The 21,677-nt window shown below is 46.0% G+C and overlaps 1 protein-coding gene across 2 annotated transcripts in view; it reads right to left on the bottom strand.

Moving 5' to 3' along the window:
* Nucleotides 1-6,711: 6,711 nt before the first annotated feature.
* ELAPOR1 (endosome-lysosome associated apoptosis and autophagy regulator 1) overlaps nt 6,712-21,677 on the bottom strand; it is a 76,232-nt gene continuing 61,266 nt past the window's right edge. The window contains exons 9-22 of one of the 2 annotated variants that reach the window (XM_012751652.3): nt 20,421-20,598; nt 19,647-19,775; nt 19,154-19,244; nt 16,955-17,060; nt 16,578-16,715; nt 15,174-15,437; nt 13,687-13,860; nt 11,305-11,485; nt 10,917-11,013; nt 10,334-10,435; nt 9,061-9,187; nt 8,803-8,981; nt 8,113-8,278; nt 6,712-7,026 (exon numbers count right to left, since the gene is read on the bottom strand). In XM_012751652.3, the coding sequence (XP_012607106.1) occupies nt 6,985-7,026; nt 8,113-8,278; nt 8,803-8,981; nt 9,061-9,187; nt 10,334-10,435; nt 10,917-11,013; nt 11,305-11,485; nt 13,687-13,860; nt 15,174-15,437; nt 16,578-16,715; nt 16,955-17,060; nt 19,154-19,244; nt 19,647-19,775; nt 20,421-20,598 (1,974 nt within the window). In that variant the 3' untranslated portion in view covers nt 6,712-6,984. The remainder of the gene's footprint in view (nt 7,027-8,112; nt 8,279-8,802; nt 8,982-9,060; nt 9,188-10,333; nt 10,436-10,916; nt 11,014-11,304; nt 11,486-13,686; nt 13,861-15,173; nt 15,438-16,577; nt 16,716-16,954; nt 17,061-19,153; nt 19,245-19,646; nt 19,776-20,420; nt 20,599-21,677) is intronic. The other variant, XM_012751651.3, reaches the window with a different exon arrangement.

Raw genomic sequence — 21,677 nt, 5'->3', positions numbered from 1 at the left:
ATCTACTGTTAATACTTGCAATTGGCATCTGAAAGGGTGGGGGCAGTCTAGTGGGACTTAGCCCTTACCATGTGGAATCTAACACTATCTACAGGTACCTAGCAAAGTCAATCACTCAGCTGGTGTCCACTGGAGAATTGCTTGGTGAGTAGGGACCTCTCTATCCCCTGCACCTGGTCACAGAAGTGTTCTGTGTTAAGTGTGTGACTAGAAGCAGAAAAACAGTTATTTTATTTTATTTTTTTTTACTTCTTACACTATTCCTGCTCCCCAACAAATCTCTGCCAAGCCAACCCTAAGATGTAGGTCAGGGCTAAAAACAGTGATAGAGATGACAAGTAGAGACCCCAAGGGAGGCTTAGGAAAGGGGATTGTCTGGGCTCGCTCCCCTTGGTTCAGCTTGCATAGGGTGTTAGATTTAAAACCAGTGGAAAGAAAGAGTAGGGAGTTGCAGTCTCTGAGGAAAATATGTAAGAAGACTCTGCTCAAAGTGTTGAGTTCCCTAAAATCTTCTGAGGGCCAGGTCTGCGATGGGGGGCTACCTGCTTCCATGTCAGTGAAGGAACCACCAAAGTGTTTTGTCTATTAAGTTTCAAAAACAGAGATAGGTGTCCCTGAGGCTGACACTGAGCCCAGGCCTAGGGGAGGGGAGCTACTGGGCCAACTCTTTAAGGAGGTCATCAGTGTATTTCAAGGGATGACCTTAAAATTCTGGCCTCTCCAAATTTCCTTCTGAATTTTCACCATTACTCTTATCATTAGATGACTAACATCTCCCTTTAAAATGTTCAGGTTACCTGATAAGCGTAACAAATTCACATGCTAGCGAATTTCATTCATCAGTTTAGAGCCATAGGATTTTTAGAGTTACAGGGGACCATTGGCTGTTAGCCTAATAATTCCCAATCTTTTCATCTGTCCCCCATGTTTTGAAATATTTTTGTCTAATGAACATGATTTTTGAAAAAATAATTCATTTGCCTTTTTTATTAATCATATATATGGCTGCCAACTACAGATTCTTTTATTTCTTTTTTTTTTTTTCAGGAAAAGAGGCATGTGGATAAGTAGAAATTCTGATCAGTAGGAAATGACCAGTGTTACTACACTGAGCAATTCCTGCCAGAAGCTAACTCAAAAAGAAACCAACATAAAGCTTTACTTATGGAATGATGGTATGAAGCCCTAACATCTTTGAATGTGTGATTTCTGTTAGCCTTTAGTACCAAGAATAGCTCTTAAGTGCTGCCTCAGAGGACTCAATGGTTCAAGGAGCCCTGACCAGAAAACAGTGAGCCATGCCAACCCTTTTATTTTCTATATAAGGAAACTGAGGCCCAAGCAAGTCAAAGACACAGGTAAGTGCCTGAGATACCCTAATGTTTAGGCTTGCACCTTTGTTAGCAGAAAACAGGGTCATGAGAATCTGGGCTAGAATATGAGGCTTTTCTTTTTTTTTTTTTTTTTTTTTTTTGGCTGACAGCTAGAAGTCTGAGATGAGGCTTTTCTTATAGGGCAGAGACCATAGGATATTTGCGTCTTTCTCCCCACAGGACCGATGCCTTCCACACCATGAGTGATTATATCCTTGCCTGGGGGAGTGAGTTGCAGGGCATAGGCTGAGAGGGTGGAAACTTTTTGCAGGTTCAGGGAGCAGAATCCTGGGTGAGATACTGCCTTGGGATCCTGCAGCCAGTGGGCAGCCCAGAGGGTTAAACACCTGCAGTGAGGGAGCAAGAAAACAGAGCGAGGGGCACCCAACTGAAGCTGCCTTCCTTGGTTTTTCCCAGTTCAGAGCTGGCTAACTTGTGAGGGTTCTCTTGGACTTTCATAGCTCTTTGCATTCCTCTTCTGGTCTTGGATTCAGAGTAGAATTTCTCAGTGTTTGACAAGCAGGTGCAATCCTGTCACTCTCCTGCTAAGATGTGGCTACCTGTTTATTCTCTTTTTTTTTTTTTTTTTTTTTGAGACAGTCTCACACTGTCACCCCAGCTAGAATGGAGTGGCATCATCACAGATCACTGCAACCTCAAACGCCTGGGCTCAAGCGACCCTCCTGCCTCAGACTTCTGGGTGGCTGGGACTACAGGCATGTGCCACTGCAGCCTGGCTAATTTTTCTACTTTTTGTAGAGATGGGATCTCCCCATTGCTCAGGCTGGTCTTAAACTCAAGGATCAGCCTCAAGTGTTCCTTCCGTCTTGGCTTCCCAGAGTGCTAGGATTACAGGTGTGAGCCACCTAGCTTGGCCACATATTCCTTCTTTGTCTCTTATTTCTCCCCCTCCCCTTAAGCTCCCCATTCCAAACTACTTATGGCTCCCCTTCCTTGCCCTTGAGCCTTTCTTTGTACAAGCTCCTTCTACCTGGAACTCCCTTTCCCTCCTCCATTCCTCCTAACTGGCTAATTCCTCCTTCCTCCTGGAAGCCGCCTCTGACATCCTGTTCACCCCTTCCCCTGGACTGGTTTCCCACAGCATGGTAGCACTTAATATACTGTTTCAGGAGGAACTGACAACCTCTAGCTCGGGATTGCCCCCTCCCTTCTATCAGAGAGACACAGTAACAAGGGAAGTTAATGTTGTTGTCCTTGGGCAACTAAGGAGGAACCATTTAAAAATAGCATGGTCAGGGAAAGCTGCCAGGACCTGGGGGCACTTTGATCTAGCCTCTCCTTCTGATAGAACTGGGGTGAGATATCAATTCTGCCACCACACTGTATCATACAGTAGTCCCCCATTAGCCCCAGAGGATACGTTCCAAGACCTTCAATGGATGCCTGAAACTGGTTCATACTGAACCCTGTATGTACTATGTTTTTTCAGTCTGATAACCAAGACAGCTACTAGTGACTAATAGGTGGGTAGTATAAATAGTGTGGATATGCTGGACAAAGGGATGATTTATGTACCAAGCAGGATGGCACAAGATTTTCTCATGCTACTCAGAAGGACACACAATTTAAAACTTAGGAGTTTGTTTCTAGAATTTTCTATTTAATATTTTTGGACCACAGTTGACTTCAGGTAGATGAAACTGTGGAAAATGAAACCTAGGATATGAGGGGAACTACTGTATAGGGAATTGCATTTTGTGTGGGATTGTTAACTTCGGCACTGAAACAAAATCAGTTTATATTTCAAATTCTCCTTGAATAGCTCTTAAATTATCTACAAAGTTTTGTATTGCAACTCTACATCAGTTTCTTGATCTCTTCAGTAGTCACTGTCACTCTGTGATTCTTAATTAATTAAATGTCTTCTTTAAGGTGTAGACCAAGTATCTACAAGTATCTACAATCTATAAGTATATTTTTACCTGGTCACCAGACAATGTCTTTTACTTCTTTGTCAGTGACAGAAATGACATTGAGATAGAGATGCCAAATTAATGCAAGTTCTCATTCCTACTTTCCTTCTTTGGACGTTATAATCAAGGGGGATAATCAAAATATTTAACTACCAGTACAACCCAGATACTACCCAGTCAAAACCGATGCGGGTCATAAACCACCAGCCTTGGAGTATAGATGGGTACCTACTGCTGCTCAGTCCTGCCTGACATCAATAAGGAACCCTGAGAGATGTGTTAGAAAAGGACTCTGAGTGTTACAGCTCTTTTAGACTTTGGCAGGTTTTCAAGGGCTCTGGTTGCAGAGCAGAGGGTTGACTGGAGGAGGAGAGGCCTGTTTGAAGGCTAAAAATTACACAGAGACCCTAATGTAGAACATCTGGCACTTAGCCCCATTCAGACTGAAAAGTTTGTGAAGCCCCAAACTCATTTAGCTGAGATAACTCTTTTTGAAGTCAAGCACCCTCAGAGTCAAGGGAAGGACTAAAGCAGAAAAAATCCGGCAACCCTGGAAAGCGGTAGGTCATTGATGTCCTCTAGGATTCTCTCCACATCTAGTGTATAATAATCTGCCTCATACCCAGAGAAACTAATTGTACTTGTATTTGTGGATATATTGTTATGTGGCTGGTCTCAGGTCACCCAAGAGAAACCTGAATGAAGGGAAGGGAACTAACGTGCTAAGTGTTTCATGTGTTGTCTCTTCTGACCCTCACCCGGGCTTGGGATGTAAGGTATCATTAGATGCATTTTATTATTATAGAAACTGAGCCTTTGGTCATGGGTTAATTCTGTAACGGGTGATAAGAGGCTTCTAGTCTACGTCCATCATGCTCCAAAGTCTGTGTTCTTTTATTTTTCTCTGGGGATCTGGTATCCTTCTCTTCTTCAGTTTTAGCTTACAAGACACTTACCATTTCCTGCTAACCCATCCAGCCACCCAACCCATGTTCAAGAAAAAAAACTCGAAAGTATGTTTTTATTTCACACACACAAAAATGTGACATGCAATACCCATCCCCTAACAAACTATAAATGCTTGAAATACAGAGTAAAAAGAAAATACTAGTCCTGATAAGACAAAAATTTGATTTCAACAAGCTGAAAAATCCATTACAAAGTCTTTGTTGTATAAATATAGTCAGTCTTATCTTTAATGTAGAGTCAGACAGAAAAAAAAAAAGCTTTCTTGGCATAAAAAACTCCCTGGTCCTTGAATACACCACAATCATCATCTGTATTCCCAGCCAAATACAGGTGATGACTACAGGATGAGAGTTACTTATATGTCCTAGGACTCTAAGTAACCAAATGGGATTTAAACATTTTATCTCCTGAGCCACACTCCCTCCACCAACAGCTTGTGCCAACCACCGTAGCCCTGGGTCGAGCGCTTTCTCCCATAGAAAATCGAACATGTGTCTGTTCTAAAATGGATGCACAACTCTGTGAGTATACTAAAAGCCTTTGAATTGTATGTTTTAAATGGGTAAATTGAATGGTGTGTGAATTACACCTCAATAAAGTTGTTAAAAAAAAAAAAATCTGACTTGCCCGAGTTGCAAGTAGCTTAACTCAGGAGCTCCTGACAAGGTCCAGGGCAGGCCTGTCAGAGTCAGCACAGTGAAGGGTGGTAGAGAGGAGATCCTTAAGGTATTAGGACTGAACCAGAGGAGTCAGAATAAAGAAGTCCAAGCGGTATTTTTTCCTACTGTTCCCAGAATAATCTAAGGACCTTCTGTGGCTTTTATCACAAAATAAAGTTTTTCAGTGAGAAGGCAGATGCCTAGGTGTTGCCGGGGCTACAGAAGACTTTGGGCTGGGGCTCAGGAGCTACATATCTGCATCTACTGGGGGAGATTCCTACATGGCCACAGGTTCTGAAAGCCTGACTCCCACAAAAGGAGGGATCATTTGAATACCCAAAGGAAACCTTCTAGATTTATTGAACCAAAGGAACTCCTTGCTATCACCAATGTTGTTGATGGCCAGAAGTTGCCACATGGTTCCAGTTCTCACTGGCTCTTATAAGACCATTGCCAGGACAGCAGTGGCTCTTCAGAGGAGCAAACTATTTCTATATCTACCATTTAGTCACCACATGGTCACTGGAGAAGGGGCACAGGCACAAACCACGGGCAACTGGGCTTGACCAGGGCTGGTCATCCCTAGGCTGATAGGGAGGGAGAACTGCCAGTGGTAGAAGGAAGAAGGTAATTTAAAGTCTTGCTCTGGTTTTACCATTCTAGGTACTTAAAGTTCACCAATTATAGTTGGTGTAAAAGTGGGGGAAAGAGGCACAGAGGACACCCACTCTACTCACCTTTTGAAAGGAATGTTGCCGGAAATTAGGACCCATGGTCTTTTTAGTTTTTTTAGCACACAAAGGAAATGAAAATTTGAAAAAGGGAAGGAAACGAGCTTGAAAAAGAAATATCCTGGTTAGGTAAATACCTTGTTAAACTCTCCTAGCCTTTCCTCTGTGAAGACTGGTCTGATTCTGCCACTGGGGTATAGCCCTGGAATTCAATTCATTTTTTGACCAGCCTAGACATTATTCTGTGGCTGAGCAGGTAAATTAAGCTTGGAAGCAGACATCAAGGCCACCTCAGTCCCATGCCATTGTGGACTGGATTCCCCAGGATGGCCCCGTTAAAACCTGGCCTCCCTGTGCTCTTTTGAAAGAAGATACCCCTGGCCAAGCCTCTAGGGCTAGGGCACTCAAGGGTGGAGAATTTTCCTCATTTGTAGGGATTTGCTCTCTCTATGGGTAAAAGCCAACAGAGGATAAAACTAGATTTGGAGCTTACCTGGTTCTGGGTTTGGAGCTTTGGGCTTGGAGCTTACCTGGTTCTCTTTATTGTCACAGGGAGAGAGTGGGAGGTGAAAAGAAAATCGAGAGAACAGATCCACCAGGGCTTTGGGCATTTCCTTGATGAACTTTTTCCTTTGGCTTCAGTGAGAATATTTATCACTTACTTAAGAGGAGGGAATGAGGTATCTAGTTTAAAAAACAAAAACCCCTTAGTGACTCTCTTGTGCTTAGCAAGGCCTTACTCACCTTGCCCTCAGACTACCCATTATCTCAGTTCTAGCTGGCTATCCAGGAGAAGTGAATCCCGGCTACCATGAAGACTGTCCATCAGGGAACCCCGATCCCCCCCCAGCCTCTCTCCCAAAGAGATCATGAGCTGAGGGCATAACGGTCAGCAAACCCCCAGATGTTTCTGCCCTTAAATAAGAGGACAGAGAAAGTAGTTTCTATACTTAGGAGAGAATTCAGAGCTATAAGAATTTTGGTCAGACAAAGCTATGGCTCTGGCGGATGGGCCATTTTGGGAAACAAAATGCAAGCATGGGAATAATTTACAAATAAAGTGTGTATATTTGGCAGGTTGGAGGCAAGCAGAAAGGAGAGTTTGGGTACTCTATAAAAAAAACCAAATATCTGAAATTCAAAATTCTTCTGATAAGGCCACAATGAAGAGTTTTCCAGCAGTGGGTGTTGCAGGCTGCAGGCACCCAAATCGCCACAAGCTTGCAAGGTGACGTGCCAAGGTGAGGAGGGCGGTGCCTTTCACAGGTCCATGTCTGGGCCTCCTGAGGATGTCTTCAGTGGCACCGAGTCGAATCCATCAGGAGTCCTCTGAAAGAGAGATGGTGACAGGAGCTGGCTGCTGCACAGGGGCAAGTTTGGGGGACAAAGGAGAGAAATGGAAAACAGGTGACAGAAGGAACCCTTATGGAATTCTCGTTTTCAGTGTTTTTTTAGAAACACAGAAATGAGATACCCTCTTATTTTTCTTGCTTCCTTTAGGGTCATTCAGATAATAAAAAAATCTTTAAAATCCCCTGCTTTGCATGCTTTCTGAATTCTAGAAGTCCCAGATCAACTCAAGAGTCCCAGGGTGAACTGTTCTCCCATTGGTTAAAAAAAAAAAAAAAAACATGGTCTAAGAAGGCCATGGGAGTCACCTGGGCAGGTCAGCACAAAGGGAACAAGATTCAGCAATCTAAACACCTAAGCACCATCCTTTCTTCACCACCCCACCTGTACTCTCCTCCCTCTTTCCACCCTCCCCACCCACACCTGTTGGGATGAACTGGTTCAGGGCAGTAGTCAGGTGTGGGTGCTGGCAGAGTGGAGCTGCCAAGGGCTGTAGCCCTGGAGGAGTTGCCTGGATGCTCTCTGCTGGCTCTATGCCCAGTGACAGAGCTGTCTGTATTGCATTTAAGAGCTTCACACTCACTCACCCACCCACACAGAGCCAACCCTCCCAGCTCAGAATTGCTGTGGTGAACAGCTTAGACTTAGCTATGATTCAGTCCCCAAAGGACCAGGCCCAGACACCTGGGGGATAGCACCCTCCACTGGTCAAAGAAGAGCCCCACTTCTATCAGCAGTTGATCCTAAAGATCACCTCTTCCCTCTTCTAAAAAAAAAGTGGGGGAGGATGATTCTTATAACATGGATGGTTCAATACTCCATCTGGAAGTTAAAAGGGCCCAACAGTTCCCCAACTGCAATGCATGTTGGAAGAGAAGGAGCTTGGTCAAGAGCAGCCTTGGGCCCCAGGGGAAAGAGTATCAGCATCGAAATACAGAAGGCAGAAGGCAGGATTTACAGATGGGCAAACAGAATAGCATGGGGAGTGGGGAGCAGAGTCGTGGTCCCTGAGCAGTGCAGGATTGCTCAGTGTCCTGGCAGCAGTGTCTTCTCCGGCCCTTCATGCTGACTTCAGTGCACTGGCCAGGCCCCTTACCTTGGAGGTAAATGATTTGATCTTCCCAAAGAGTGACTTCTTGCTAGTAAAGATGAGGTCATCTTCTACATCCTCGCCTTCCATGATGGCACAGCTGTCAGCTGCTGGCAGGTCACAGTCTTTGAGGGTAGCATTCATCACCAGCTTGGAGTACTTGTACTCTAGTCTATGAAACAGGAGGGTGGGAAAGACAAGACACAAAAATGTGGGAATAAGGGGAAAGAAGGAGAGAGGTTGGGTTATAAACAGACACTACTCCCATGCCATGGGTAAAGAAGTTGTAGCGTAGCAAAGTGGTGTTAGGACTGGTGTATAGAAGGAATCTTAGCTCCCACTCCAGTGATCTTTTCTCCTTAAGGCTATTGTTTCTGTGATCTCAAAGCTTAATAGAATATTGAAATCTAAAGTCATTATTGTACTGTAAATAATAACAACAAATTAAGGATACTCTTTGCTTTTCCTCTGAGAATCTAACAGCCATTTATAGACTGCCACGTGGTACCATCCCTGTTCAGGAGTCAGGATAACCAAGGCATACACTGGATAAGTGGCTCAACAAGTCTCTGGCCAGAGTCACAGGGTCTGTGGCCAACTCCAGAGAAAAGCTCTATTAATTCATACTCTCAGATGTTCTCCCTGCTCAATAACCCAACCCTATTTATCCCCAAATTCCAATTGCCCTTCATGTACTTTTGATTCTTTTTCCAGAAGTAGCAGGTCAAGACGGTGAGCAGGATGGCGGTGCAGGTGCCGGCAGAGATGCCCACTTTCAGCCAGAAATCTATCGTTTTGCAGATGGTGACTCTCTGCTCAGGCAGAGAGATGCCACCGGAGCATAGCTTTGGTTCTCGCCACACATAAGTAGTCTTCTGTTGGGGAGAAAAACAAGAAACTCAGATTTCACATTCTCTTTTTTCCCTGGGTGTCCCGAATCAGAGGGAAACCTACCTGGATCCCAGCCACACAGCTGCTGACGATAGCGTGGTAGTCAGCCACTGAGCAGAGTGGGCAAGCGGCCACGGTCTCCCATAGGAAGTGGAAGTTGCAGCCATCACAGGTCCCGTCGGAGCACGAGCTAGCAAAGCAGAAAGGAGGCCTGAGCTCCACTCGCTGGACCAGGGGGGGAGATCCGGTTGGAGGCCTGTTACCTCATGGCTTGCCTGATGCATTCTCTCCCTGCCCTAATCGTTAGCCCTCCCAGGATCCTTCCAGCTAGTCCTTAACACAGGCTCGATCTTTGATCTCCCTGATGATAGGAGGCCTTCCCAGTTTCCACTGGGCTCCCCACCCTCTGCTTGTTTATGCTTTTGCTGACATCAGATGAGAGCTGATGTAAGGTGTCTGAGCTCTAGTGTGGCTGCCCCATCCATCCCTGAGGTTCCCGTCCTGCCGTGGACCTGTGACATTTTGCAATTGCACTTTGACGCAGCATCCTGGGGGTGGGATTGGTGTTGAGGAATGAACTTCAAGTCATGGATATCTGTTATGTTCTTTACTGTGATGGTTACAATGACAAGAGCAGTGATTTTACACTTGGACACCACTGCTGGGTCAAGGCGCCCTGCTCTGCTCCCCATCTTCCCAATCAGTCTTTGCGTAGGAGCAGCACTTCCCAGACCATCTGCCTCAAGGCACTAGCGCCCACCAAGATGTTAGTTGGTGTTATATGGGGAAAAAGAGGGTGGTGGTGTCCTGTGGTCATACTGGTTTGGAAATTTTCAATTTAGTACACTCAGCTACTAAACTCAGAATTGGGTCTTTTAGTTGCAGAGAGAGTCTTAGGCTCCCTAAACCTTTACTAATCCTAAAGTCTCATTGGTTTCTTCAATACTCAAAACAACTCCCTGAAGGAACTTATTATGATGCCCATTTTACAGATAAGGAAAAAGAGGCCTAGAGAAGATAAGGAATATATCCATGATAACGTAGACAATAAATGGAGGAGCTGATTCTAGTCTGGCTCTCAGCCGCTGGCCACCCTGCTGTGCAGCTGCCACCATAATGGTCTAGAAACACGGGGGCAGCTTTGACTCTTCTTCTGCCTCATTCCTGCCATCTGAAGATTGAGAATTTGGGGCCATGACTGTGCCCCTAATAGCCTATTAAGGGGTCTCAAACTCTTTTCCCTTTTGCTCTTTTTCAGTAAGCTCTGGCTCTTGGGATAGAATGAGTCCAAAGAAGGGAGACTGTGGCCTTTGTTACATCCCTTTGTAGGGTTTACCTTGGCAGCGACAGACTTCCTGGGACAGATTTCTGTGGACTGCATCTGACACGGATGGTGGTTGATCTCCCAGAACTGCAGGACTGGGTCACATCATTGGACCTGCAGAGAAAGCCAGCCCCCATGGGGAAACAAGTCAATCCACCATGTTATCAGAGAGCCACTAAGTGCAGCCAACATGGAACGAATCCCTTGCTGGGGAAGTCAGGACTTGGGCTCTAGCCTGACACACAGGGAATGCACAGGCCTTGGTTTACACATAGAGGGTGGGGGTCAGCAAGATCTAGTCAAGGAGGAAACGCAATGGTCTAGGAAAGGCACAGCGTACACTGGAGGCTCCTTAGGCTGGAAGGGAAGTCCACTGCAGATCATCCAATATCTCTCTCTGCCTCCAGGCCAGACCTGCCCCCAAAAAGCTGGGATCAGGGAACTCCCAGCCTTTAGCTATCATGGCTAAGCAGATCTGCTAGACTTCAGACATGTCCTGGCTTATAAGCAGCAGGTGGCTAGAGAGGGAGGGGTGTAGCCAAGTTGTGGAGGAGTCCTAGGTTTCACTTGCATTAGCCTGGCCTCTCATCTTCACCTATAAAAGAAGATCACGTCCGGTATTCCCAAGGACTCCGGGTGGAAAAGTTCGGCTGGGGAGGTGATTCCATCCAGAGTCATATCTGTTGTCACCCCTGCCAAATTAGAGCTCCTAATTAGTTCTTCGCTAGCAACCACTTCAATTCTTTCAATACCTTTCAACATCCAACCTCACTTCATCTCATCACATCCCTGAGTGGCTCATGAAAGGATGAACAAAGGTTTGTCAGAGGCCCCAGGGGCACTTGACACCCAGGACGGAATGGAAAACAGGGGTCAGGAGGTTGGGGCCCTCACGGGATGCCTTTTACCCCCAGCCCGGCAGCCTGGCTGTCTCGCGCACACACCACTCACGCAAACAAGGCTGGGGCAGCTGGGTGACTCACCGATAAGTCGGTCAGCGAGGCTCACAGGCTGGGAGGATACCCCAGCCTTGTAGCCTGTCACCTCTGGGGGGATGATGACCGCCTGGCAGACGTAGGCCGAGATGGATTTGGAGAACCCTGACTCACCCTCAGGAATCCGGAGGTCAGTGACATTGTCGGTGCACACGGACATTTTCTTACCCTGGTGGGCGGAAGGGATGTGGGATGTGAGAAAAAAGAAGTGAGAAGTAAATAGTCACAGAGAAATTCCCAGAAGGGAACAGGGAAAGGTTTTTTTCACATCTAAAAATTTCAGCCTTCCAACAGTATGTTGCAGTGGAATGATTCATCCCAAGTGTAGTGACAAAACAGATTTAAATGTTTTTAAAAAGCCAAAAGTAAGGCCTGCATGCCCTAGTTTTTGGAACTCTGGCCCAGAGTCCCAGGTTATTTGTTTCCTTGGAGTTTGTTTCATCTGAGAGCCCTCCATAAGCCAGGCTGTGATGGTGGCAACTGATTTAGGCGTCTAACCTACCAGCCCACAGTTAAGGGTACTTCCTTATCCTAATCAGTTTCCTAGACAGAAACTGAAATATATATCTGATCCCAGAAACCAGTGAAAATTTTTTGGAGGCGAGGTCTTACTATGTTGCCCAGGCTTTTCTCAAATGCCTGGCCACGAGTGATCCTCCCACCTCAGCCTCCTGAGTAGCTGGGATTATAGGCATGAGCCACCATGCTCAGCAGAAACCAGTGAAATTTATTTGCACATCTGGCCTAGTTCACATCCCTTCTGTTTCTCCCTTGGTGCTGTGATTCTACCATGTTTGTCTCAGAAGCACTTTCCAAAGACTCTCAAGGGTTAAAAAAGACCCCATGACCAGCCCCCTCCCTGCCTTGAGGTAGGACATCTAAGGGAAAAAAGAACCCATTCCATTTTTAAAAAATGCATATATCAAGAGAAGGAAGTTTGCTTTTCCTCCAGTCTTGAACCCTCACAGTGTAGAAATCCGGGAAATTGAGACTTGAGCTTTTAAAATGGAGGAAATATCGAGATATTGTTCCTTCAATAAAATTCCATTAAATTTACGGAATATCAATGCTTAACTTGTTTGCTAATATAAAATCATTTAGTTAGTATTTTAAATTTAAGTGGACTAAGTATTTAGAACGTAAGATTTTCAATGTTCTAAATTTTATTACAAATGGAGCTAAATCTCATATTTTTTCTGTAAGAACTAGATAAAGAACTTGAGAACAGAAAGAAACATTTACGTTATAATAAAAAAACAGAATTATGTTGTATTTGAGGATCTATAGTGTGGCAGTACACAGTAAGCATTTCTGAAAATAATAAAGGAGCAAAGAAAAAAAAGACATCATCTTCCCAAATTCCCCATCTTGCTGAATGAAACGTTTGCAACCTGGGGCTTGCGTTCAACCTTATTTCCTGAGTTATCACTACCTGCTACTTCTGAGGCTTCACCTCTCCAAGGACTTCTAAAAACAAGATGGAGACACCTATCTCTAACCTTTTGTAGATTACTCTCTTTCTTGGTGTGTTCTCTGTATTACCACATATTGGCTTCTTTGCATGCTGCTGAAGGTGGGCAGAAGCTGTATGATGCACAGGCCTTAACACCACGCAGTCACAGACTAAAAGCTCAAGACACTTTTCTAGGGGACAACATTTGAAATGAACTTTCCAACTGCTAACTATGGCTTGTCTGCAGCTTAGCCAAGCGTGGTAGGGGTGGGATTGTGCTTTACATTTCTGCCTTTGAATTTTGGATCGACAGTATTTGCAGCAACGTGAAATGGCTGATGGTGACAGTCTTTCCTTATCTTAGAAAGTCTTTCACGTTACTTTCTTTTGTACTGTCAGCAAAGACACATGTAGGTGAACTAAACATAGTTGATTTTATCTTACGTTCTAAATACTTAGTCCACTTAAATTTAAAATACTAACTAAATGATTTTATATTAGCAAACAAGTTAAGCATTGATTATTCCGTAAATTTAATGGAATTTTATTGAAGGAACAATATCTCGATATTTCCTCCATTTTAAAAGCTCAAGTCTCAATCCTCTAGAAAACAAGTGACAAATGCAGTGATTGCTAAAGACTGCTTCTTTAAGGGGGAGAAGGAAATCTTCCCGCATATTTTTTTTTATATACCCATTTGGAGGGAATAAAGGTCAGGTGAGAGTAAATGAACATCCTATTTTAAACATTTTTATTTTTCTGCATCCTCAGGGAGATTTATAATCATTTAAAACTCTTTTAACCTCTTCAATCCTCTGCTGCCTGAAGGATTTCTAGTTCTCTCCTGTGTCCGTCCCTGGCCTTCGATCCACTGGCTTCCCTCCTTGCTTCTCTCACCGTCAGCTTACAAACCTCACCTGGTTTCCGCAGAGACTGAAGGTAAAGTGATGGAAATATTTCAGCCCTTTAGAAGTGAAGCTTGACCCTCCAGCCAGAGTGACAGTGTTTGCCAAAGCGGAGAAGTTGTAGTTGAAAGTCCTGGATGGGGTGTTGCGTGTGAAGGTGCAGTCGTTGAAGCACAGAGAATGGATCTGCAGGGGAGACAGGTCCGGCCAGTTGGGTTCCTCCAGCCCAAATTGGGGTGAAAGAGGAGGAAGATAGGATTGGGGATGGGCATGAAAAGCAGTGAAGCTGGCACCAGTGGGATTTATGTACATCTTGCCATTCAATTATTAGCACATATATGATCTGCAACCCCAAACCTGTTATTTTCCAGTAGGTAGTTTGGTCAAATTCTATAGCCTTGTCCCTGTGCCTAGATTATAGGACCCTCTCGAGACATAACCCTTCTTCCTTCCAAGTGGAAGACAATGGGGTACTAACCAGAAGAAGGGTGCCCAGGATGGCAGAAGAGAAACTACGGGTCTTTCTCCCTCACCCCATGAACAGTGCTCCCTCTTTCTCAGGTCCTCTGCGGAAAACTGAACTCCAAAAGGGGTTTTACTTTTCATAAACCCATTCCTCGCCCTGTTTTAGGGTCCCCATTCAGCAGCAGCCTTATACACTGCCATTCCCCCCCATCGCGGCAGGGGGCGCTCCAGGGGAAGAAGGTTGTGGCAAAAGTCCAGGGCGCCCAAAAGAGGTCGCCAGGGATCTGCAGAATCCTCGCACTTGTTGCAGCGCTGAACTGAGCCACGTTTGCAGAGCACATATAAATAAAGCCTGACGTTCTTTCTACTCAGACTCCAGTCGGTTGAAAAAATATATATAAAAAAAGAAAAAGATAAAAATAAATAAAGCCTTACAGAGATGTACGTGCGTATGGTTGAGACCAGTATAATGAAAGTCCATTTAAAATCATCAATGAATATCTAAGAGCTTTTAGTCATATGTACTTTCTTAGATGTAGAAAGTGTATGGGGGCAACAGTACTGTTTTTCCACTTTAGAAAGGAATCTTTGTACCTGTCAACCTGAGAAACCACTGGGATAGAAGACGGCAATGCCAATTAACCACGTGTCCCAGCAGAAGTTGGGCTACTGTCCCAAAGAAGAGGCAGCGAATTGCCACGAGAACAGGCTGGATTGGACTAGGCTGAATTTGAGCCACAGACTCTACTATTCCCTCCCTTCAGGTCTCTGCACAGCTGCCAAATAACCTTCTGGGCCAGACAGTCACCAATTTCTCTTACCCATCAACTGAAGATGGGACTAGTCCGTGACTGAGTCCTGGACCCTGGAAATGAAGTCTAACTGCTAAGAACTCACCGCCCACAGGCACGACCTGGGAGTATGCCAGGGGATCAGCTTGGGGTTCAGCCCTCAGGCCCCACCCAAGACCCAGCACCTTCTGAAGCCCTCCAGCCAGAGGGACAAGTTTAGGATGCATGACAGACTGCTGGCACCTTGTTGCTCTTGGTCCCTGGACCACAGGGCACGCAGGCCTGGACACCATAAGGCTGGTGGGCTTTCAGGATTGTGTTAGGGGGGCAGGACTGGCAGATTCCTGAATCTCGGTCAATGTAGTAACCAGCAGGACAAGAAGTGCAGGAGGAGCCCGTGTCAGAGGCTTCTAGGGCACAGGGACGGCAGTAGGAGGCCACCCCATCCATGACATTGGTGATGTTGATAGAGTAGATCTTGGCAACATCATTGGTATACTTCCTGCCCTGGAGACAAGGAAACAAGAGGGAAGAAGGTGAAGGCCTAGACGGCAGCAACAATGGAGACCTCTGGAAATAGTAAACTATTTGTTTCTTTCTTTTTTTTTTCTTTTGAGAGATAGAGTCTTACTGTGTTGCCCAGGCTGGGGTTCAGTTGCTATTCACAGGCACAATCATAGCACACTACAGCCTCAAACTCCTGGCCTCAAGCAATCCTCCCACTTCAGTCTCCCAAGCAAAGTACTTCTTAATCTTTTATCCTATGATACTCCAGAAAAATCTTAGAAGCATGCTATTCTTTTTACTCACTTAACAGTGACTCTTTAGGTAAATTTTGTGTCATTTTAAAACAAGATTGAACCATTTTAAATGATATATAAAAATATTGAGTACTATGAGGGAAGTATGCAGTAGATACTGTTATATGGAAAAAGCAAGTCTTTGTAAAAGAAAAAAAAGTATTTGTAGAGAAACAAAGACTATATAAGAGATACTCTAGATGTTATTTGGGTTATTTCTGGGTAGTAGGATTATGGCTGACTTTATTTCTTCTTTTTGCTTATTTCTTTTCTCTAAGTTTTCTGCAATGAACCTGTATTACTTTGAGCTAAGAAAATAAAACCCAGCCAGTCACGGTGGCTCATGCCTGTAATCCTAGCACTCTGTGAGGCTGAGGTGTAAGGATTGCTTGAGATCAGGAGCTTTGAGACCAGCTTGAGCAAAAGCAAGACCCTGTTTTTACCAAAAATAGAAAAAATTAACCAGGCATGGTAGCAAGCACCTGTAGTCCCAGCTACTCGGGAGGCTGAGGCAGGAGGATGGCTTGAGCCCAAGAGTTTGAGGTTGCTGTGAGCTATGATAACCCCACTGGGGCAACAGAGTGAGACTCTATCTCAAAAAACAGAAAAGGCACTACAAGGAGAGATAAGTCACTTAAGGTGCCTACATTGGCATCTTCCCAGGAAGTCACTGGCTAAGGCTAGGTGATCCTCAGAAGGCTGGCTAGACACTTCCCTGTTTGACTCCTTGAGATCCTTCTAACCCTTGGATTCTGAACCTCAGAACTTAGGCTAATGCCAGGCACGCTCCTGGGTCCAGAGGGTCTCTTTTGGGAGACAGAGGTCTGAGGAAAGGAGAGGAACTTACTGCCTCATGAAAAGTGGTCCTCTGGAAGGCCCAGGTGAAGCTCATGGTGGCGTTCTCCTCGATGGTGTAGGTATAGGACTGTTTGCCTTTGGAACCTTTCCACGTCTCCACGGGAGTGTTGGTCCTAGAATTCATGCCCTGAACCCAGGACAGACAAGTGAAGAAAGTGCGAAAGTAGGTGCCCATACTGCTGCCATCCCAGGGCCATCACAGGTGGTCAGACCCTTGTTAAACTGTGAAGTCCCTGATGGTCAGTCTGGGCCCTTCCTCTGTGGCATCGCTACAAGTGGGTGCCAGTTATATTGAGGTAGCAGTGGGGCAGATGGAGCCAAGCCTCGCCCGGAAGCCCCGTAGCAGGCAAAGAAAGAAAAACGTACCACCATGAAGTAGAGCTCACAGTTCACAGAACAGATGGTCTCAAAGACAAATGTGATTCTGGCCACCTCTTTATTCTCTGTGTCTGCCATCACCGACTCTGGAGGTCTGTGGGGGCAGAAATTAAAAGTCAGTACCAGAGGCCAGGCAGTGCTTATTGAAGAGCCCGGACAGCTGCAAAGGGTATTCTCAGGGATGGGATTAGGTTCTGAGTACCCTGGAAAGAGTGTGGACTAAGTCCAATTCTGTTCCCCTAGCTATGCGACCTTGACCTAGCCAAGCCATAGTTTCCTCATTTGTAAAACGCAGGCAATAATATATCTTTCTTACCAACCTCCCCTCCTTGTGGTGAGATCCAAAGGCATGACAGATGTGGAAGTGCTTTAAAAAATGCTATATAACCTCAGCTAGCCGCAGTGTGTGCGCCTGTGGTCCCAGCTACTTAGGAAGCTAAGGCAGGAGAATCACTTGAGTCAGAAGTTCAAGATCACCCTAAGGCAACATAGTGAGACCTCATTTCATCTCAAAAAAATTCTATATAGCCTCACTATAGCAGGGTATGGCCTGAAGACCAGCAGCATGGCCATCTTCAGGAGTTTATTAGAATTGCAGAACTTCAGGCTCCTCCCCAGACCCAATGAATCAGAATCTGCATGTGGACACAATTCCCAGGTGATTCATATGTGTTAAGTTTGACAAGCACTGCTATCATGTTTGTAATTTGTCTACATTTACTCAGCAGCTCACTCTCCAGAATAATGAGAGCTTTGACTGGATCAAGTAAGCAGAATCTCTGGTGTCTTCAGCAGGTTCTCAGGTCACTCCTACTTTTGAGAAAGAGTGAGCCATGCCCAAGTGGGCTGCAGGGTGGGGGAGTGAGGCAGCACTCTACTACGGTAATCAGATTTGCAAACTGAGAAGTGCCTTTTGAATGTTACTCAAAAAAAGCCTAAAAAATTTGCTCACCTTGCAAACACAGGATATATCTGGTCAGTTATTGGTAATGTGGGTTAAGGAAAGGGAAATTGAGCACCATCCCGGGGGTGGAATGCAGAGACCTCAGGGGAGGGAATGGGTGAAGTCAAACTGGCAATAGAGAAGCCTGTTCAGTGCTTCCCACTCATCTTCAAAGCACATATGAGCAGAACAGTTCACTTTGGCTTTGGAAATCATTTATGGCTTTTCTTTTTTTTTTTTTTTTTTTTAGACTCACTCTGTTGCCCGGGCTAGAGTGCCGTGGCATCAGCCTAGCTCACAGAAACCTCAAACTCCTGGGCTCAAGCAATCCTGCTGCCTCAGCCTCCGTAGTAGCTGGGCCTACAGGCATTCGCCACCACGCCCGGCCTAGTTTTTGTATATATTTTTAGTTGGCCAATTAATTTATTTCTATTTTTAGTAGAGACGGGGTCTTGCTGTTGCTCAGGCTGGTTTCGAACTCCTGACCTCGAACAACCGGCCCACCTCGGCCTCCCGGCCTCCCAGAGTGCTAGGATTACAGGTGTGAGCCACCGCACCCAGCCTATGGCTTTTCTTTGGCTTTAGTCATTTGCTTGAATTCTGAAGCCCTACAGTTCTCACCTCCTCTCTACACAGTTGTGCTAACCAATGAACTGGAAGAATCATCTCAGCCTCAGCTAGTCCCAAATCACAGATTTGTTTTATAGACAAGGGGCCTGAAGCCTGTACAGGCAAAGTGACTTTCCAAGTTCACAAAGCCAGTAAGTGGCAAAGCTCAAGTGCCTGTCTTTCAGTCCAGTGTACTTTTCCACTGTAGCAGACTGCCAGGAGTAACTTTATTTTTAAGTAGCAAATTACTTGTTGCCCTAGGTCTTCTTGGGATATGGGGGACAAAATGACAATAAGAACAATCCCTCTCAATCTTCTTGCCCCAAATAAACACTTCTGGCCCTATTTTTAAAAGTTTTTTTTTTTGTTTTGTTTTAATCTTCTCTGATGCTGTGAGGAGGAAGAATTTGAGTAGTACGTGGCCAGTCGAGAGGATGAGAGAGCCTGTGCAGCACTGAGAAAATGCACTGGCATTCGCTCCAACTTGGCCAAACTATTACTGTGCCCTCTGCTCTGAACTGACAGTGAAATGGAATTCAGCCCCCGAAGCCCTCTCCTCTACAACATTCTGGAGTACATGGGATCTGGGTGTGGCCAAGGTGGCTTGGACTTCCCCTTGGCCTTGCAGTCCTCACCTATATCCTGGCACAACCAGAGTGAGAATCATGAAGTCATTGTCTGAGGCTCCAACAGCTGTATAAATGTAATCACCAGCCACCTCCCAGCCTGGAAAAGGAGAGGGGAGAGTTAACACCCTGGTGCTCTTGGGTGCAGGGCAAACGTTCAACCAGATGACACCCTGGAAGGGAGATATGGCACCATCCTTTGGGGCACCCTGAACCGCCACTGAACACAAACCACATTACTTATCCTGCTACTTTGGTCAGAGATTCTGAAACTCTCAGAGCAAGACCTTCAGGGTGCATGCTCATTGTTTCTAGCTCTGATCTTGCATCAGAAACTAAGTTTTGGCAGAATATATGTCCATGAAGAGTGGAACTTCCAAGGGAATACATGACATAATTAGCTTATTTTTCTCAGACACCACTACTATGAAGAAAGGTGAAGTTGGAAGAACTGTCAGAGTGCAGAGAGCGGACAGCTCATGGTAGGGTGAGAGGGCGTTACCTGTCATGCCCTTGTACTCAAAGTTGATCCCACTGAGAACAGTCGTTTCCATGTTCGTGGGCAGTGTGTTCCACCATTTGTATTCAAATCCCACCGCAGGTTCAGTCCCAGCTGGGCAGTGGGTACAATCTGGGGAAGCACAGGTCCATGCATTCAGCAGGAAGGCTGCTAACTGCCAGCCAGCCCAAGCAGGGTGGTCACTGAGTGCTGTTGCACAAAGTTCTATCAAGCTGACTCAAAAACATTCTGGCAGTATATTTAACTAATGCATGAGGTAAACACTGGGCCTTCATTCCAATATGCCAACCATCCTACTTGCCCCCCAAAATTTTCATTTCAAAACTTAAATGTATCTTCTAGTCTAATACGTGTAGTTCATATTATTGTCACATTACCATTGACAGATACAAAAATCCACCCCCCCCCAAGGTGGCATAGCCTCTAGATTCTGATTGTGTCAACCTGGTCATCCCAGTCCCTTAAACCTCCTAGACAGCATCTCCGCCACGTGCTGCAAGCCTCTCTTGTGAGGACCGGGTACCTTCAGGCCTGAGTCACATTCGCAGTTGGAAAGAGGAGGCAGGAGAGCGAAGTCTGACTCTGACCTACAGACAGACCATCTCTCCGCCTGAACCCAGTCCTCAGAGATGGCCTGGTCCTCCCTGCCTCCCATGGAAGGGCAGAGTCTGCATTCCACCGGCCACTCTGAGTGCCCACACGGCCCAGCCCGTGGTTGATGTGGGGGTGACAGTGACAGGGCGGCGAAGAGGTTACCGGAGCCGTTGGAGTAGGAGCCGTATGGGCAGGGCTCGCAGGTGCTGTTGTTGGTTTTGAAGAAGCCCGGGTTGCAGGGTGGGCAGCGGGTCTTCATGCCAGAGGCAGGTAGTTTCACTGCCCCCTCAAGGTCCTCGCCACAGATTTTTGGCTTGGCCCATTTGTACATGAGCTGCGTCTGCAGGAAACGGATTAAGCACGGCTCAGCCTGTGTGGCGTTTAGCCTGTCTTCAGGACTCTAACTTGTGGATGGGGGTTGAGGGTTGGAGGTGGGATTCTGGGCCAGACGAGAGCTCCACCAGGGTGGGGAACTTGGTGTTGGTCACTGATGTATCCCAAGCACCTTACCCAGTGCCCGGCACACGGTTGTGCTCCAAAACTACCTGTCACGTGGTGTTGCCTGGATGAAGAGGAATACACCTAATGAGGACTTGGTGATAGAGGGGATGGGGGCAATTGTCTTCAGAGAAAGCTCTGGTGCCAGTGTAGAATCTCATTACTACTAAGATCACAGGAAAAGCAGCTGGTGAAAATGGCAGAACACAAAAAGGCACACAATGGAGGTGGCTTACATAACTCCCGGGGAAAGAGGAGGCGTCTGAGATGTCCCAATTTGTTTTCCAAGTGGTATGTTCTTTGCTTTTTCATTTATTCAGTAAGCATTTATAGAAAGCCTAATATGTCTATGTGCCAGACCAGACCTGGTGTCTCAGAGACGAATGAGACATGCCTCCTGCACTGGTACAGAAGGGGACCCCTGGTGAGTCAGGGGTGAAGTGGGACAGCTCTAGTCTTCCCATATGGCCCTCAGACCGAGTCAGAGGCAAAAAGATGCCCTTATGGATTGCACTGAGGGGTTATGAAAACCATCTGTGCAGCGTGCCATAGATGTGAAAGGAAGAATGCATAAGGCCTCTGTCCATTTTATTCAGGATTGGAAATGAGAAGCTCTTAAGGAGGGACCCACACTTTCTCCTCTGCCTGCTCAGCTCAGCCCTCCTCCCTGTGAAGAGCAGCCAATGGAGAGCCCTGGGCTTGCATGTTAACCCTACCCTGCCCACCTGTCTCCCGGGAGTCTCAGGGCAAGGAGGGTATCGGGAGTGGGGAAACTGACTTGGGCCCTCTCCTGGAGAGGCACATTCAGCAAGCCCAGTGGATTGGCCGTCTTTGTCCCTGAGAAACCACTAAGGCACAGCAAAGATCAGAAGGGCCATCACAGGAGCCAGCCTGAGATGTGTCCGTTCATTTTAAAACATG

Source organism: Microcebus murinus, chromosome 2, assembly GCF_040939455.1.
Source record: "Microcebus murinus isolate Inina chromosome 2, M.murinus_Inina_mat1.0, whole genome shotgun sequence".
Lineage (NCBI taxonomy): Eukaryota > Metazoa > Chordata > Mammalia > Primates > Cheirogaleidae > Microcebus > Microcebus murinus.
The sequence above is the reverse complement of the archived record's forward strand: the minus strand, read 5'-3'. Positions and strand labels throughout refer to the sequence as shown.